The following is a 21,119-nucleotide window of genomic DNA, read 5'->3' on the forward strand; positions in this document are numbered from 1 at the left end:
CTGTCTCAGAACCTTGCTATATTTACCCTAACTCTACCCCCCCCCCCCACTTGTATGCAGACAACGAGTGTCTCAGAACCTTGCTATATTTACCCTAACCCCGCCCCCCCCCCTTATGTGCAGACAACGACTGTCTCAGAACCTTGCTATATTTACCCTAATCCTAACCCCGCCCCCCCCCCTTGTGTGCAGATAACGACTGTCTCAGAACCTTGCTGTATTTACCCTAATCCTAACCCCGCCCCCCCCCCCCTTATGTGCAGACGACTGTCTCAGAACCTTGCTATATTTGCCCTAACCCTAACACCCCTACCCCACTTTGTGTGCAGAGAATGAATGTCTCAGAACATTGCTATATTTACCCTAACCCCGCCCCCCCCCCCCCCCTTGTGTGCAGACAACGAGTGTGTGTGCCAGAACGTGCCTGACGTCAGCTACTGCCAGAACACAGGTGGCACCTACGAGGCTAAAGACAACTGCTGTAACGGAAATGACCTCAACGGTTTGACCTTCGGTTGCGCTTATGAAGGTCGGTGCAGATTTATACAATCGTTTTTTTTTGTGTTCATCAAACTAAATATAATATTAAACGTATTTATATTTGACTTTTTACTTACGAAAAATGCAATTAAATTAGTATATTAAGTCGAAATGTTTTAGTTTGTTATCTGATACGTGCCAGATTTGAAGGAAACATGTTCGGTAGAAGTGATCGAATAACTGATTACAAGACACTACAGAAGAGATAAAAACACAATTAATTAGAAGGTCTTAGAAACAAATATAATGTGAAGTGAAGCTAGATTCCAGATATAAAAACACAAGTCATCAATAAGATATAAGAAAATTCAAGATGTTAAAGTTATACTTTTGACGCAGTCGTCTGTCTGTAAAAAAAAAAAAAATACAATTTATATTTTGACTTCATTAATAGCGAGAAATCGATGTCTATCAAGACAATATTTAATTGCGGAGGAGAAATTAATTAAACCTTCAGCCCTGCATGTAGATGTGTTAAGAGTATGTAATCCAGATACGATATTGATACACACATACATGTATTTATGTAATTAGTTATTCTTTTATTTAAATATATGCATATATATATATATATATATACATATATATATATATATATATATATATATATATATATATATATATATATATATATATATATATGTGTGTGTGTGTGTGTATGTGTAAAACTCTCACTACATCCATTCAGGAGGTGTCTGCAAGTGTCCCTCTGAACAGCGGTCAAGTCTGCCCACCTGTGAGCTAGGCATCACCACAACGACCACCACCACCACCACGACAACAACCACCAAGCCCCCAGCGGCTCCAGCAACAACCTTCATCGGCAAGGGCTCGTGCTGTGACAGTCTGCAGAGTGACTACATCACAGGGCAGTACTACTGCGCTTGGAACGCCAGTAAGTGATGGGGGAGGGGAGGGGGTGGGAGGGGTGGGGATGGGGGGTAGAGGGTGGGGTGGGGGTAGAGCGACTACATCACAGGGCAGTACTACTGCGCTTGGAACGCCAGTAAGTGAAGGGGGGTCGGAGGGGTGGGGGTTTCACCATCATCTTCCTCTCAAACCCAACATCCTAATTTTAACATCATCTTCCTCTACGACCCACCATCCTAATTTCACCATCATCTTCCTCTAAAACCCACCATCCTAATTTCACCATCATCTTCCTCTCAAACCCAACATCCTAATTTCACCATCATCTTCCTCTAAAACCCACCATCCTATTTTCACCATCATCTTTCTCTCATACCCAACATCCTAATTTTAACATCATCTTCCTCTACGACCCACCATCCTAATTTCACCATCATCTTCCTCTAAAACCCACCATCCTAATTTCACCATCATCTTCCTATCAAACCCAACATCCTAATTTCACCATCATCTTCCTCTAAAACCCACCATCCTAATTTCACAATCATCTTCCCCTCCAACCCACCATCCTAATTTCACCATCATCTTCCTCTAAAACCCACCATCCTAATTTCACAATCATCTTCCCCTCCAACCCACCATCCTAATTTCACCATCATCTTCCTCGATCCACCCCAACATCCTAATTTCACCATCATCTTCCTCTAAAACCCACCATCCTAATTTCACCATAATCTTCCTCTATGACCCACCATCCTAATTTCACCATCATCTTCCTCTACGACCCACCATCCTAATTTCACCATCATCTTCCTCTCCAACCCACCATCCTAATTTCAACATCATCTTCGTCGATCCACCCCAACACCCCATTAACAGTTCTATCCCTACTTCAGACAACGAATGTGAATGTAAGGACGTCCCAGACGTCGCCTACTGCAAAGACGTGCAGGGCACTTTCCTGGCCAACGACAACTGCTGCAATGGGAACTACCTCAACGGTCTAACGTACGGCTGTGCTTATGAAGGTCCGTTTGTTGATGTTGTTTTTTCATGCTTCCATTTCTCTCTTATTTAAACTCTCAAAAAAGTAAACTATGAAACTAAAGTGTTTTTGTAAAACATAACAGAAAATTATTTATTTTAAATGTTGTAGCTAAATATTTAGTATTTTAAAGAAGCACGTTGGAAAATTAAGTACCAGCAGTAAAAATTGTTGGAGCCACTTGATATGTTTTTCTGTTGCGTTGTTTTACAGCCTCTGTTTGCAAGTGTCCGTCGGATTACCGATCGGACTTATCCGCCTGCGAGCTAGCCACTACAACAACTACCACCACCACTACGACACCAACTACAACAACTACTACACCAACAACTACGACCACTACACCAACCACAACAACCACTACACCAACTACCACCACTACGACACCAACTACCACAACCACTACACCAACTACTACAACAACAACACCAACTACAACAACCACTACACCAACTACCACCACTACGACACCAACTACAACAACCACTACACCAACTACTACAACACCAACTACAACAACCACTACACCAACTACTACAACTACAACACCAACTACAACAACCACTACACCAACTACAACAACCACTACACCAACTACTACAACTACAACACCAACGACAACAACTACTACACCAACCACAACAACAACTACACCAACTACTACCACTACAACACCAACCACAACAACCACTACACCAACTACCACTACAACGAAAACAACCACAACAACAACCACACCTACAACCACAACCACTACACCAACAACAACAACCACTACACCAACTACTACTACTACGAAAACAACCACAACAACAACCACACCTACAACCACAACCACTACACCAACCACAACAACCACTACACCAACTACAACAACCACTACACCAACAACAACAACAACGACGCCAACTACCACTACTACGAAACCCACCACAACAACCACAACACCAACTACCACAACCACTACACCAACCACAACCACAACCACACCAACTACAACAACCACTAAAACAACAACCACAACTCCAACTACCACAACCACAAAAACCACCACAACCACACCAACCACAACAACGACTAAATCTACCACCACCACAACTAAACCTACAACAACAACCACAAAACCAACGACAACAACAACAAAATCAACGACAACCACAACACTTCCAACAACCACAGTTGCCTATCCACTCTACAACGCCGACCCTGCTTGCTGCGACCCCAACAACCTCCCCACATTCTTCTACGCCCAAATTGCTGGCTGTATTATCGATGGAAGTAAGTTCAATCAAGTACACACTTCGCAGTATCCATTATTCCATTTATCTTTAGTCGGAACTATTCAATAATTACCATAAAAATTAGTAGTTTAAAAGTAGAAAGAATGTTGCAGGTACCCTGTTGTGTGGTAAAACTGAGACGTTATTTATAGACGATATTTTTAAATCAATAGGGTATGTAATGTGACTTTTTGCTTTCAAGCACGATACATTTATTGTATCCGATCGTTTCTGAATGTAACTGTAATGTTATGTTGTATATATGGCTCGACTCAGTATGTGATATGTAAGGTCTGATCTAGAAAGTAAATGTGTTTGTACGTGGTATGCTATGTCTGCATTTTAAAATATGTGATTTTAACTAGAGTATCAGCAATATTGTTCTGATTGCAACTAATTTAACAGCAAAATGTTAAAACTAATTAAAATAAATATGGATGCTGTTAATTAAAATGTTAATTTAAAAAAAAAAAACGTTTTCATTTCAGCAACTGGGAAGTGCATGTGCGCTGTTGGTATCGAAGACATGTGCCCTAATATTGACCTGGCCACCACAACCACAACCACCACTACAACACCAACTACAACAACCACAACACCAACTACAACAACCACTACACCAACTACAACAACCACGACACCAACTACCACAACAACACCAACTACCACAACTACTACACCAACCACAACAACAACGAAACCAACGACAACAACGACAACACCAACTACCACAACAACTAAAACTACAACCACAACACCAACCACAACAACTACAAAAACTACGACCACAACTAAACCTACAACAACTACTACAAAACTAACAACAACAACCACGAAACCAACAACCACAACAAAACCTACGACAACAACCACAAAACCAACGACAACAACAAAAACTACGACAACCACCACACTCCCAACAACCACAGTTGCCTACCCACTATACAACGCTGACCCAGCTTGCTGTGACCCCAACAACTTGCCAACGTTTTTCTACGCTCAAATCGCTGGCTGCATCATCGATGGCGGTAAGTTGTTGTGTTGTTGAGTTATCATCATAGCTACAATGTATCAAAGTTGAGTCGTTGTATTTTCTTCATAGCTACAATTTATTATCGATGACGGTAAGTTGTTGTGTTGTTGAGTTATCATCATAGCTACAATGTATCAAAGTTGCTGTGTGATTTGTGTTTATGTGTAGCGGATCTGTACACTTCTCTTTAAAACGTTAGTACAGTTCTTACGGTGTTAAGAATAACCGTCATGGTTCCCAGTTATATTATAGTTTTTTTTTTTAATAAACGTATTTTTATCATACTTTTACTATCATTTACAATCCTACACATCGTTTCAACAAGTTGACTATTCTACGTTTCACTTTGAAGTGTTTCTAATGTTTCCTATTCTTGCGTCGTTATACTTACCGTTTGTTAATGATGTCGATAATTAGTTGTGTCGTTACTAGATAGCTAAATAGAGACAGTTATTGAAATTGATCGTCTTCATACAATTACCACAACCTCAAAACAAATTACATCAACGCGAAAATTATGATAAAATATGCAAATAACCGTCGCTGGCTCTATTTTGAAAGATGGGTTTGCTAAACTGACAATTTATATTAAGCTCACATTATTTTACAAGCATTTTATTTGCAACGGTTAGCTTTGATTATTGAACTGCTTTTACAAATAAATGAAAAAATAAAAATGTATTCTAATATACATGTTTGAACAACAGTGAGAAAATTATACATGGGTACCATGCACAACCTCGATTTTTTTTTCTTATTACCAGATTGTACATTATGTATTTTTAAGCATCTTAGTAAAGTAAGTTCTATAATTAAACCTAACAGTCCATGGTACTCGTGGTTCAAAGTCTAGCGATACACTGCTAGGCCACGTCGTCCCATATTCTATTTAGTGTTTAATTAAAGAATCACAATCAAGGGATACTAAAGACGAAAGGTAACGTCTGTTGTTTTTTTATGTTGCAGCTACAGGGCTGTGTATGTGTGCTGCAGGAATAGAGGACATGTGTCCAAAGGTTCAAACCACAACGGAAACAACCACAACATCAACCACCACAACAACAACACCTACAACAACAACCACAACACCAACTACAACAACCACAACACCTACTACAACAACCACAACACCAACTACCACAACCACAACCACAACAACCACAACACCAACTACAACAACGACAACACCAACTACAACAACAACAACACCAACCACCACGACTACAACACCAACCACAACAACCACAACACCAACTACAACAACACCAACTACACCAACCACAACACCAACTACAACAACGACGACACCAACTACCACAACAACACCAACTACCACAACCACAACACCAACTACAACAACGACAACACCAACTACAACAACCACTACACCTACTACCACAACAACAAAACCAACGACAACAACGACAACACCAACTACCACAACGACTAAAACTACAACCACAACACCAACCACAACTACTACCAAAACTACGACCACAACTAAACCTACAACAACTACCACAAAACCAACAACAACAACCACGAAACCAACAACCACAACAAAACCTACGACAACAACCACAAAACCAACGACCACAACGAAAACTACGACAACCACCACACTTCCAACAACCACAGTCGCCTACCCACTATACAACGCCGACCCTGCTTGCTGCGACCCCAACAACTTGCCAACGTTTTTCTACGCTCAAATCGCTGGCTGTATCGTCGATGGTGGTAAGTTGCGGTGTCGTTATGGTATCGTAATATCTACAATTTTCCGAAGATTTCGATAATTAGTTGTGTGTGTTAGTAAACCCACAGCTATCATTTTATTTAAAGCAGTAGGAGGCTATTACTGGAGATAGCCAAATCGCTCACAGCAAGAGATCCTTTAAATTTTGCCACAGCACATTGTGTGACTGAGGGAGAACTATAGTGCCATAATATTTACAACTTATTTAAAATCTAAAATAAGCCACAAACGTGTTTAGAGCTAGCATTTGAAGTTAGTTATTGTTACTATAATAATGCATCATATTTGTATTTTGTTTGTGTATCATTGAGCAGACGTCTTGATTTTTAAAGTCGCTTGTACTTTTTTTCAGCTACAGGCTTGTGCATGTGTGCAGCCGGCATCGAAGATATGTGTCCAAAGGTTCAGACGACGTTAGAGCAAACTACATCCACCACAACAACAACAACGACTCCGACAACAACTACAACCACGCCTACAACAACAACTACTACACCAACAACAACTACAACCACGCCTACAACAACAACTACTTCACCAACAACAACTACAACCACGCCTACAACAACAACTACTACGCCGACAACAACTACAACTACGCCTACAACAACAACTACTACACCGACAACAACTACAACCACGCCTACAACAACAACTACTACCCCGACAACAACTACAACACCAACTACAACTACAACAACACCTACCACAACAACGACGACGCCTACAACAACAACCACTGAACCGTTGACAACCACGACTACTGAACAAACTACTACAACAACACCAACCACAACTACCACACCCACCACAACAACAACACCAACCACAACTACAACGACGCCTACAACGACAACTACTGAACAGGCATCAACCACAACCACTGAACAAACAACTACAACAACACCGATTACATCAACAACACCCACTACAACGACTACTCCAGCAACGACCACGACAGTTCCAGATACAACAACTACAGAGCCAACAACGACAACCACTACAGCGGAGCTTACTACAACAACAACAGAACCAGAAGGCACAACAACAACCGAACAACTAACAACTACAGAGCCAACAACGACAACCACTACTGCGGAGCTTACTACAACAACAGAACCACAAATCACAACAACAACCGAAAAACTAACAACTACAGAGCCAACAACGACAACCACTACTGCGGAGCTTACTACAACAACAGAACCACAAATCACAACAACAACCGAACAACTAACAACTACAGAGCCAACAACAACAACCACTACAGCGGAGCTTTCTACAACAACAACAGAAACAGAAGGTACAACAGCATCGGAACAAACAACCATAACATCCACTGTAGCAATTACAACAGTCAGTGAAACAACAACAGCAATAAATGATGAGCCAGATTTATCAACCACAGTAATATTCGAGACTTCTACAACAGACACTCCATCAACTACGCTAGAACAATCAACTACAGCTCACGTAATTACTACAACAACTGACCAAATGTCTACTGCTTCTACAGAGATGACCACATCATCGTCAACCCAACAGCCAACTACAACAACTGAACAACCAACTACAACAACTGAACAACTAACTACAACAACCACTGAACAGCCAACTACAACAACTGAACAACTAACTACAACAACCACTGAACAACCAACTACAACAACCACTGAACAGCCAACTACAACAACCACTGAACAACAAACTACAACAACCACTGAACAGCTAACTACAACAACAACTGAACAGCCAACTACAACAACCAGTGAACAGCCAACTACAACAACCACTGAACAACCAACTACAACAACCACTGAACAGCCAACTACAACAACTGAACAGCTAACTACAACAACCACTGAACAACCAACGACAACAACCACTGAACAACCAACTACAACAACCACCGAACAACCAACTACAACAACCACTGAACAGCCAACAACAATAACCACTGAACAGCCAACTACAACAACAACTGAACAGCCAACTACAACAACTGAACAACTAACTACAACAACCACTGAGCAGCCAACAACAACAACCACTGAACAGCCAACTACAACAACAACTGAACAGCCAACTACAACAACCACTGAACAGCCAACTACAACAACCACTGAACAACCAACTACAACAACCACTGAACAGCCAACTACAACAACTGAACAGCTAACTACAACAACCACTGAACAACCAACGACAACAACCTCTGAACAACCAACTACAACAACCACCGAACAACCAACTACAACAACCACTGAACAGCCAACAACAACAACCACTGAACAGCCAACAACAACAACCACTGAACAGCCAACTACAACAACCACTGAACAGCCAACTACAACAACCACTGAACTGCCAACTACAACAACCACTGAAAAGCCAACAACAACAACCACTGAACAGCCAACTACAACATCCACTGAACAGCCAACTACAACAACTGAACAACTAACTACAACAACCACTGAACAGCCAACTACAACAACTGAACAACTAAGTACAACAACCTCTGAACAGCCACCTACAACAACTGAACAACTAACTACAATAACCACTGAACAGCCAACTACAACAACCAGTAAACAACCAACTACAACAACTGAACAAACAACAACAGAAGCACCAACTACCACAACTACAGAGGCACAAACTACCACAATTACAGAAGCACCAACTACATCAACTACAGAGGCACCAACTACAACAACCACAGTGTCACCAACTACAACAACTGAACTGCCAACTACCACAACTACAGAGGCACCTACTACTACCACTACAGAGACACCAACTACCACAACTACCGGGACACCAACTACAACAACTACAGAAGCACCAACTACAACAACTACAGAGACAGTAACTACCACAACTATAGAGGCACCAACTACAACAACTACAGAGGCAAAAACTACAACAACTACAGAGACACCAACTACAACAACTGAAGTGCCAACTACCAAAACAACAGATGTAACAACTACAACAACTACAGAAGCACAAACTACAACAACAGTTGAACAACCAACTACGACTACTACGGAAAAACTACCTTCAAGTACTACTGAAGCAATCACAACATCAACAAGTGAAACGACAACAGCATCAAACGATCAACCAGATTTATCAACAACAGTCATAATAGAGACTTCTACAACAGAAACTCCATCATCATCTACCGCAGAACCATCGACTACTTCTCAAGTAATTACTACAACAACTGACCAAATTACTACCACTGCAACAGAAATGACAACCACAACTACTGAACAGCCAACAACTACAGAGGCACCAACTACAACAACCACAGATGTACCAACTACAACAACTACAGTGGCACCAACTACAACATCTGAACTGCCTACTATCACAACCACAGAAGCACCAACTACAACAACTACAGAGGCACCAACTAAAACAACTACAGATGCGCCAACAACATCAACAACAGAAGAACCAACTACATCAACATCAGAAGCAACAACTACCACAACTACAGAAGCACCAACTTCCACAACTACAGAGACACCAACTACAACAACTACAGAGGCACCAACTACAACAACTACAGAGGCAATAACTACCACATCTACAGAAGTACCAACTACAACAACCACAGAGGCACCAACTACAACAACTACAGAAGCAATAACTACCACATCTACAGAAGTACCAACTACAACAACAACAGAGGCACCAACTACAACAACTACAGAAGCACCAACTACAACAACCACAGAAGCACCAACTACAACATCTGAACTGCCTACTACCACAACTACAGAGACACCAACTACAACAACTACAGAGGCACCAACTACAACAACTACAGTGGAACCAACTACATCAACTACAGAAGCAACAACTACCACAACTACAGATATACTAACTACAACAACTACAGTGGCACAAACTACAACATCTGAACTCCCTACTACCACGACTACAGAGACACCAACTACCACAACTACAGAGACACCAACTACCACAACTACAGAGGCACCAACTAAAACAACAACAGAGGCACCAACTACAACAACTACAGAAGCACCAACTACAACAACCACAGAGGCACCAACTACAACAACGGAACTACCAACTACCACAACTACAGAAGCACCATCTACAACAACGACAGAAGCACCAACTACCACAACAGAACTGCCAACTACAACAACTACAGAGGCACCAACTACAACAACGACAGAGGCACCAACTACAACAACTACAGAAGCACCAACTACAACATCTGAACCGCCTACTACCACAACGACAGAGACACCAACTACCACAACTACAGAGACACCAACTACAACAACTACAGGGGCACCAACTACATCAACTACAGAAGCACCAACTACAACAACTACGGTGGAACCAACTACAACAACTACAGAAGCAATAACTACCACAACTACAGAAGTACCAACTACAACAACCACAGAGGCACCAACTAAAACAACTACAGAAGGACCAACTACTACAACAGAAATGCCAACTACAACAACTACAGAGGCAACAACTACAACAACGACAGAGGCACCAACTACCACAACTACAGAGGCACCAACTACAACAACTACAGAGGCACCAACTACAACAACTACAGAGGCACCAACTACAACAACTACAGAGGCACCAACTACAACAACTACAGAGGCACCAACTACAACAACTACAGATGCGTCAACTACTACAACTGAACAGCCAAGTACCACAACTACAGAAGCATCAACTACCACTACTACAGAAGCTTCAACCACAACAACAGTTGAACAACCAACTACCACAACAACTGAACAGTTACCTACCAGTACTACTGAAGTTATTACCACATCCACGACAAGTGAAACAACAACGGCAGCTAATGATCAACCAGATTTATCAACTACAGTCATAATAGAGACTTCAACTGCAGAAACACCAGCATCATCTACTGCAGAAACATCGACTACATCTCAAGTAATTACTACAACAATTGACCTAACTACAACAACAGAACAGCTAACTACCACGACTACAGAGGCGCCAACAACTACAACTACAGAGGCACCAACTACCACAACTACAGAAGCACCTACTACAACAACTACAGTGGCACCAACTACAACATCCGAACTGCCTACTACCACAACTACAGATACACCAACTACCACAACTACAGAGGCACAAACTACAACAACTACAGAGGCACCAACTACAACAACTACAGAAGCACTAACTACAACAACTACAGTGGCACCAACTACAACAACTACAGAAGCAACAACTACAACATCTGAACTGCCAACTACCACAACTACAGAGACACCAACTACCACAACTACAGAGACACCAACTACCACAACTACAGAGGCACCAACTACAACAACTACAGAGGCACCAACTACAACAACTACAGTGGAACCAACTACAACAACTACGGTGGAACCAACTACAACAACTACAGAAGCAACAACTACCACAACTACAGATGTACCAACTACCACAACTACAGAAGCACCAACTACAACAACTACAGAAGCACCAACTACCACAACAGAACTGCCAACTACAACAACTACAGAGGCACCAACTACAACAACGACAGAGGCACCAACTACAACAACTACAGAAGCACCAACTACAACATCTGAACCGCCTACTACCACAACGACAGAGACACCAACTACCACAACTACAGAGGCACCAACTACAACAACTACAGTTTCACCAACTACAACAACGGAACTACCAACTACCACAACTACAGAAGCACCTACTACAACAACTACAGTGGCACCAACTACAACATCCGAACTGCCTACTACCACAACTACAGATACACCAACTACCACAACTACAGAGACACCAACTACCACAACTACAGAGGCACCAACTACAACAACTACAGAGGCACCAACTACATCAACTACAGTGGAACCAACTACAACAACGGAACTACCAACTACCACAACTACAGAAGCACCTACTACAACAACTACAGTGGCACCAACTACAACATCCGAACTGCCTACTACCACAACTACAGATACACCAACTACCACAACTACAGAGACACCAACTACCACAACTACAGAGGCACCAACTACAACAACTACAGAGGCACCAACTACATCAACTACAGTGGAACCAACTACAACAACTACAGAAGCAACAACTACCACAACTACAGATGTACCAACTACCACAACTACAGAAGCACCAACTACAACAACTACAGAAGCACCAACTACCACAACAGAACTGCCAACTACAACAACTACAGAGGCACCAACTACAACAACGACAGAGGCACCAACTACATCAACTACAGTGGAACCAACTACAACAACTACAGAAGCAACAACTACCACAACTACAGATGTACCAACTACCACAACTACAGAAGCACCAACTACAACAACTACAGAAGCACCAACTACCACAACAGAACTGCCAACTACAACAACTACAGTGGCACCAACTACAACATCCGAACTGCCTACTACCACAACTACAGATACACCAACTACCACAACTACAGAGGCACTAACTACAACAACTACAGTGGCACCAACTACAACAACTACAGAAGCACCAACTACAACATCTGAACTGCCAACTACCACAACTACAGAGACACCAACTACCACAACTACAGAGACACCAACTACCACAACTACAGAGGCACCTACTACAACAACTACAGAGGCACCAACTACAACAACTACAGTGGAACCAACTACAACAACTACAGAAGCAACAACTACCACAACTACAGATGTACCAACTACCACAACTACAGAAGCACCAACTACAACAACTACAGAAGCACCAACTACCACAACAGAACTGCCAACTACAACAACTACAGAGGCACCAACTACAACAACGACAGAGGCACCAACTACAACAACTACAGAAGCACCAACTACAACATCTGAACCGCCTACTACCACAACGACAGAGACACCAACTACCACAACTACAGAGGCACCAACTACATCAACTACAGAAGCACCAACTACAACAACTACGGTGGAACCAACTACAACAACTACAGAAGCAATAACTACCACAACTACAGAAGTACCAACTACAACGTCCACAGAGGCACCAACTACCACAACTACAGAGGCACCAACTACAACAACTACAGAGGCACCAACTACAACAACTACAGATGCGTCAACTACTACAACTGAACAGCCAAGTACCACAACTACAGAAGCATCAACTACCACTACTACAGAAGCTTCAACCACAACAACAGTTGAACAACCAACTGCCACAACAACTGAACAGTTACCTCCCAGTACTACTGAAGTAATTACCACATCCACGACAAGTGAAACAACAACGGCAGCTAATGATCAACCAGATTTATCAACTACAGTCATAATAGAGACTTCAACTGCAGAAACACCAGCATCATCTACTGCAGAAACATCGACTACATCTCAAGTAATTACTACAACAATTGACCTAACTACAACAACAGAACAGCCAACTACCACGACTACAGAGGCGCCAACAACTACAACTACAGAGGCACCAACTACAACAACCACAGAGGCAACAACTACAACAACTACAGTTTCACCAACTACAACAACGGAACTACCAACTACCACAACTACAGAAGCACCAACTACAACAACGACAGAGGCACCAACTACCACAACTACAGAGGCACCAACTACAACAACTACAGAGGCACCAACTACAACAACTACAGTGGTACCATCTACCACAACTACAGAAGTACAAACTACAACAACCACAGAGGCACCAACTACAACAACTACAGTGGCACCAACTACAACAACTACAGAAGCACAAACTACAACATCTGAACTGCCTACTACCACAACTACAGAGACACTAACTACCACAACTACAGAGACACCAACTACCACAACTACAGAGACACTAACTACCACAACTACAGAGACACCAACTACCACAACTACAGAGACACCAACTACAACAACTACAGAGGCACCAACTACAACAACTACAGAAGCAACAACTACCACAACTACAGATGTATCAACTACCACAACTACAGAAGCACCAACTACCACAACTACAGAAGCACCAACTACAACAACTACAGAAGCACCAACTACCACAACTACAGAAGCACCAACTACAACAACTACAGAAGCACCAACTACAACAACAACAGAGGCACCAACTACAACAACTACAGAAGCACCAACTACAACAACCACAGAGGCACCAACTACAACAACTACAGTGTCACCAACTACAACAACGGAACTACTAACTACCACAACTACAGAAGCACCAACTACACCAACTACAGAAGCACCAACTACAACTACTACAGTGGCACCAACTACAACAAGTACTGAAGCACCAACTACAACATCTGAACTGCCTACTACCACAACTACAGAGACACCAACTACCACAACTACAGAGGCACCAACTACATCAACTACAGAGGCACCAACTACAACAACTACGCTAGAACCAACTACAACAACTACAGAAGCTATAGCTACCACAACTACAGAAGTACCAACTACAACGACTACAGAGGCACCAACTACAACAACTACAGTGGCACCAACTACAACAACTACAGAAGCACCAACTACTACAACAGAAATACCAACTACAACAACTACAGAGGCACCAACTACAACAACTACAGAGGCACCAACTACAACAACGACAGAGGCACCAACTACCACAACTACAGAGGCACCAACTACAACAACCACAGAGGCACCAACTACAACAACTACAGTGTCACCAACTACAACAACGGAACTACCAACTGCCACAACTACAGAAGCACGAACTACACCAACTACAGAAGCACCAACTACCACAACTACAGAAGCGCCAACTACCACAACTACAGAAGCACCAACTACAACATCTACAGAAGCACCAACTACAACAACAACAGAGGCACCAACTACAACAACTACAGAAGCACCAACTACAACAACCACAGAGGCACCAACTACAACAACTACAGTGTCACCAACTACAACAACGGAACTACTAACTACCACAACTACAGAAGCACCAACTACACCAACTACAGAAGCACCAACTACAACTACTACAGTGGCACCAACTACAACAAGTACTGAAGCACCAACTACAACATCTGAACTGCCTACTACCACAACTACAGAGACACCAACTACCACAACTACAGAGGCACCAACTACATCAACTACAGAGGCACCAACTACAACAACTACGCTAGAACCAACTACAACAACTACAGAAGCTATAGCTACCACAACTACAGAAGTACCAACTACAACGACTACAGAGGCACCAACTACAACAACTACAGTGGCACCAACTACAACAACTACAGAAGCACCAACTACTACAACAGAAATACCAACTACAACAACTACAGAGGCACCAACTACAACAACTACAGAGGCACCAACTACAACAACGACAGAGGCACCAACTACCACAACTACAGAGGCACCAACTACAACAACCACAGAGGCACCAACTACAACAACTACAGTGTCACCAACTACAACAACGGAACTACCAACTACCACAACTACAGAAGCACGAACTACACCAACTACAGAAGCACCAACTACCACAACAGAACTGCCAACTACAACAACTACAGAGGCACCAACTACAACAACGACAGAGGCACCAACTACAACAACTACAGAAGCACCAACTACAACATCTGAACCGCCTACTACCACAACGACAGAGACACCAACTACCACAACTACAGAGACACCAACTACAACAACTACAGGGGCACCAACTACATCAACTACAGAAGCACCAACTACAACAACTACGGTGGAACCAACTACAACAACTACAGAAGCAATAACTACCACAACTACAGAAGTACCAACTACAACAACCACAGAGGCACCAACTAAAACAACTACAGAAGGACCAACTACTACAACAGAAATGCCAACTACAACAACTACAGAGGCAACAACTACAACAACGACAGAGGCACCAACTACCACAACTACAGAGGCACCAACTACAACAACTACAGAGGCACCAACTACAACAACTACAGATGCGTCAACTACTACAACTGAACAGCCAAGTACCACAACTACAGAAGCATCAACTACCACTACTACAGAAGCTTCAACCACAACAACAGTTGAACAACCACCTACCACAACAACTGAACAGTTACCTACCAGTACTACTGAAGTTATTACCACATCCACGACAAGTGAAACAACAACGGCAGCTAATGATCAACCAGATTTATCAACTACAGTCATAATAGAGACTTCAACTGCAGAAACACCAGCATCATCTACTGCAGAAACATCGACTACATCTCAAGTAATTACTACAACAATTGACCTAACTACAACAACAGAACAGCTAACTACCACGACTACAGAGGCGCCAACAACTACAACTACAGAGGCACCAACTACAACAACCACAGAGGCACCAACTACAACAACTACAGTGTCACACACTACAACAACGGAACTACCAACTACCACAACTACAGAAGCAACAACTACCACAACTACAGATGTACCAACTACCACAACTACAGATGTACCAACTACCACAACTACAGAAGCACCAACTACAACAACTACAGAAGCACCAACTACAACATCTGAACTCCCTACTACCACAACTACAGAGACACCAACTACTTCAACTACAGAGGCACCAACTACAACAACTACAGAAGCACCAACTACAACAACTACAGTGTCACCAACTACAACAACGGAACTACCAACTACCACAACTACAGAAGCACCAACTACACCAACTACAGAAGCACCAACTACCACAACTACAGAGGCACCAACTACATCAACTACAGAGGCACTAACTACAACAACTACGCTGCAACCAACTACAACAACTACAGAAGCAATAGCTACCACAACTACAGAAGTACCAACTACAACGACCACAGAGGCACCAACTACAACAACTACAGAGGCACCAACTACAACAACTACAGTGGTACCATCTACCACAACTACAGAAGTACAAACTACAACAACCACAGAGGCACCAACTACAACAACTACAGAAGCACCAACTACCACAACAGAACTGCCAACTACAACAACTACATTGGCACCAACTACAACAACTACAGAAGCAACAACTACCACAACTACAGAAGTTCCAACTACAACAACCACAGAGTCACCAACTACAACAACTACAGAAGCACCAACTACCACAACAGAACTGCCAACTACAACAACTACAGAGGCACCAACTACAACAACTACAGTAGCACCAACTACAACATCTGAACTGCCTACTACCACAACTACAGAGACACCAACTACCACAACTACAGATACACCAACTACCACAACTACGGAGGCACCAACTACAACAACTACAGTGGCACTAACTACCACAACTACAGAAGCACAAACTACCACAACTACAAATACACCAACTACCACAACTACGGAGGCACCAACTACAACAACTACAGAGGCACTAACTACAACAACCACAGATGGACTAGCTACAATGACTACAGAAGCACCAACTACAACAACTACAGTGGCACCAATTACAACATCTGAACTACCTACTACCACAACTACAGAATCTTCAACTACAACAACTACAGAAGCACCAACAACCACAACTACAAATGCGCCAACTACCACAACTACAGAGGCACCAACTACAACAACTACAGAGGCAACAACTACAACAACTACAGAAGCACAAACTACCACAACTACAGAAGTACCAACTACAACAACTACAGAGGCACTAACTACAACAACCACAGATGGACTAGCTACAATGACTACAGAAGCACCAACTACAACAACTACAGAAGCACCAACTACCACAACAGAACTGCCAACTACAACAACTACAGAAGCACCAACTACAACAACCACAGAGGCACCAACTACCACAACTACAGAGGCACCAACTACAACAACTACAGAGGCAACAACTACAACAACTACAGAAGCACAAACTACCACAACTACAGAAGTACCAACTACAACAACTACAGAGGCACTAACTACAACAACCACAGATGGACTAGCTACAATGACTACAGAAGCACCAACTACAACAACTACAGTGGCACCAACTACAACATCTGAACTGCCTACTACCACAACTACAGAATCTTCAACTACAACAACTACAGAAGCACCAACAACCACAACTACAAATGCGCCAACTACCACAACTACAGAGGCACCAACTACAACAACTACAGAGGCAACAACTACAACAACTACAGAAGCACAAACTACCACAACTACAGAAGTACCAACTACAACAACTACAGAGGCACTAACTACAACAACCACAGATGGACTAGCTACAATGACTACAGAAGCACCAACTACAACAACTACAGTGGCACCAACTACAATATCTGAACTGCCTACTACCACAACTACAGAATCTTCAACTACAACAACTACAGAAGCACCAACAACCACAACTACAAATGCGCCAACTCTCACAACTACAGAGACACCAACTACAACAACTACAGAGGCACCAACTACAACAACTACAGAAGTACCAACTACAACATCTACAGAAGCACCAACTACAACAACTACAGTGGCACTAACTACAACAACGGAACTACCAACTACAACAACCACAGAGGCACCAACTACCACAACTACAGAGGCACCAACTACCACAACTACAGAAGCATCAACTACAACAACCACAGAGGAAACAACAACTACTAGTACCACAACTCCTAAACCTTGTAAGTGAACGATCTTTTTTTCGGCATTTCACTCTGACATTATTTTAACTTTCTTTTCTGGTTAATTTCTTTACTTCTTATTTTCATAAAATTTGAATGCTTTCAATTTCAAAATTATGATTTGTCTTCAATCTCGTGTCTAACATCACTGTTTACTTTAAGTTTATCTATATATACAATTCTCTACGTGGGGACCATGCGAGACACCACCACGTAGGGTCTAAGCCGTTACTAGCCCGTTCTCTAGGCATATCACTGCCCGCCCCGCACCTCCACCAGCCTGGTAAGCTGTGGTTTACGTTCAAAGTTTACAATCGTAGAGCCGGGTCGAATCATTGGCGGCTGTTAGGGGCAGATAATTTAGTTTTTAAACGATTTTAAACAAAGGGGAAATAATAAAAATGTTTCTGCTTTTCGACTGTAAACTGTAGACACGGACGGCTTCTTTCAAGGGGACAGACGGAGAGAGGGAAGGAAGGGTGAGGATAAACTTCCTTCACTAGCTAGTGATAGTACTTTAAAACAAAATATTTTCACTTGCAGTATTGGTAGTGTCGAAGTGGAAAATAAAACAACTAAATAGCGGCGTATGCTAAGTCTCGGACCGGCATGTAGTAAATAATAGGTTTCTATGACAAATGATCTCAGACAAAATATCTCACGGACAAATGATCTCACGCCAAATGTGTCAAGACAAATTATCTCAAATAATATCCCGGACAAAAGATATCAGCACAAATACATATCATCACAAATGATGCAATGGACAAATGATCTTAAACCAAATATGTCAGACACAATATTTCACATCAAAATATTTATAGTATTTAGGATTAGAGGCGTAGAGATGGGGGGCAGGGGGGGGGGGACATATGTCCCCGGGCGCCGACCTTAGGGGGCGCCAAAATGGGTTGTAATAAAAAATTAAAATGTCAATTTAGCTGCATTTTTGCAGTTTGAGGGGGTGCAAATCGAAAGTTAGAGGGGGGGGGGGTGCATCTTTAACATCTTTTAAAAAATTGATTGTCCTTTGGTTTTTATTTACTTTTTTTTTAAACCTAATAATTGTGAGTAAAGGTTTGTCGTAAATGGTTGTTACATTTAATATATTAAAATTGCAATTAGAAATATAATATTCGTAGGTTTAAACGAAGATAACAGAGACAGTTTAGGTGGGCTTGCCGAATATGAGGCAGTCCTAGCACATCAGGAGGACGAAACTAGATCAAAGAGCTTAAATATGGAAGCGCCAAGAAATCACACATACGTATCAAGGGGGCCACTTGCAATGTTGGGGGAGACACATCGAGAAGATGTTCACTCTCCGTTGACAATACAACGATCATGTGAAGTCAATGTTTGTTTTCCTATCACACTCTGGTGATAACGTGACTTGCTAATTTAAACGACAGTGGTCATTGCGGAGGAAAGTTAATCATAGTGTGCATGCAAACAAAGATGTAGTACTGGTGAGTACGCAGCTATGGCATCTCTTGTTACATAGCAGAAATGCATCTTAGATTTACGCTAGATAAGAGCCAGCGAAGAAACGTTAACGTTACATTTGTGTTGATGATGCACTAAAAACATAATTTTCGCATTAGAAACTTGAAGACCCAATCATCTTTTTGAAAACTATTTCACGTGTTTTGAAGATAAATGTGACTAAGGCTTCCATTATTTTATTTCTTATATGCTTTTTCATGTCTTATACACTTAATACAAATTCTATTTAAAAAATTGTGCTTAACTCATTCATTTAGTATATCTCACAATTATTATGTGTAGGGGAAAACAGCGAATAAAAATCCATCTGACAATTA

General features: G+C 42.0%; 1 protein-coding gene across 1 annotated transcript in view; it reads left to right on the forward strand.

Annotated features, from left to right (window-relative positions):
* The window catches only part of LOC131934603 (mucin-19), a 28,531-nt gene that overhangs the window by 3,878 nt on the left and 3,534 nt on the right, over window positions 1–21,119 (forward strand). Inside the window, exons 5-11 of the mRNA XM_059290665.1 lie at window positions 398–529; window positions 1,229–1,435; window positions 2,307–2,438; window positions 2,669–3,733; window positions 4,224–4,763; window positions 5,735–6,505; window positions 6,877–19,296. Of these exons, the coding sequence (XP_059146648.1) occupies window positions 398–529; window positions 1,229–1,435; window positions 2,307–2,438; window positions 2,669–3,733; window positions 4,224–4,763; window positions 5,735–6,505; window positions 6,877–19,296 (15,267 nt within the window). The remainder of the gene's footprint in view (window positions 1–397; window positions 530–1,228; window positions 1,436–2,306; window positions 2,439–2,668; window positions 3,734–4,223; window positions 4,764–5,734; window positions 6,506–6,876; window positions 19,297–21,119) is intronic.

The sequence above is a fragment of the Physella acuta genome, unplaced genomic scaffold (genome assembly GCF_028476545.2).
Source record: "Physella acuta isolate Inbredline_101_S28 unplaced genomic scaffold, ASM2847654v3 ptg000113l, whole genome shotgun sequence".
Classification (NCBI taxonomy): domain Eukaryota; kingdom Metazoa; phylum Mollusca; class Gastropoda; family Physidae; genus Physella; species Physella acuta.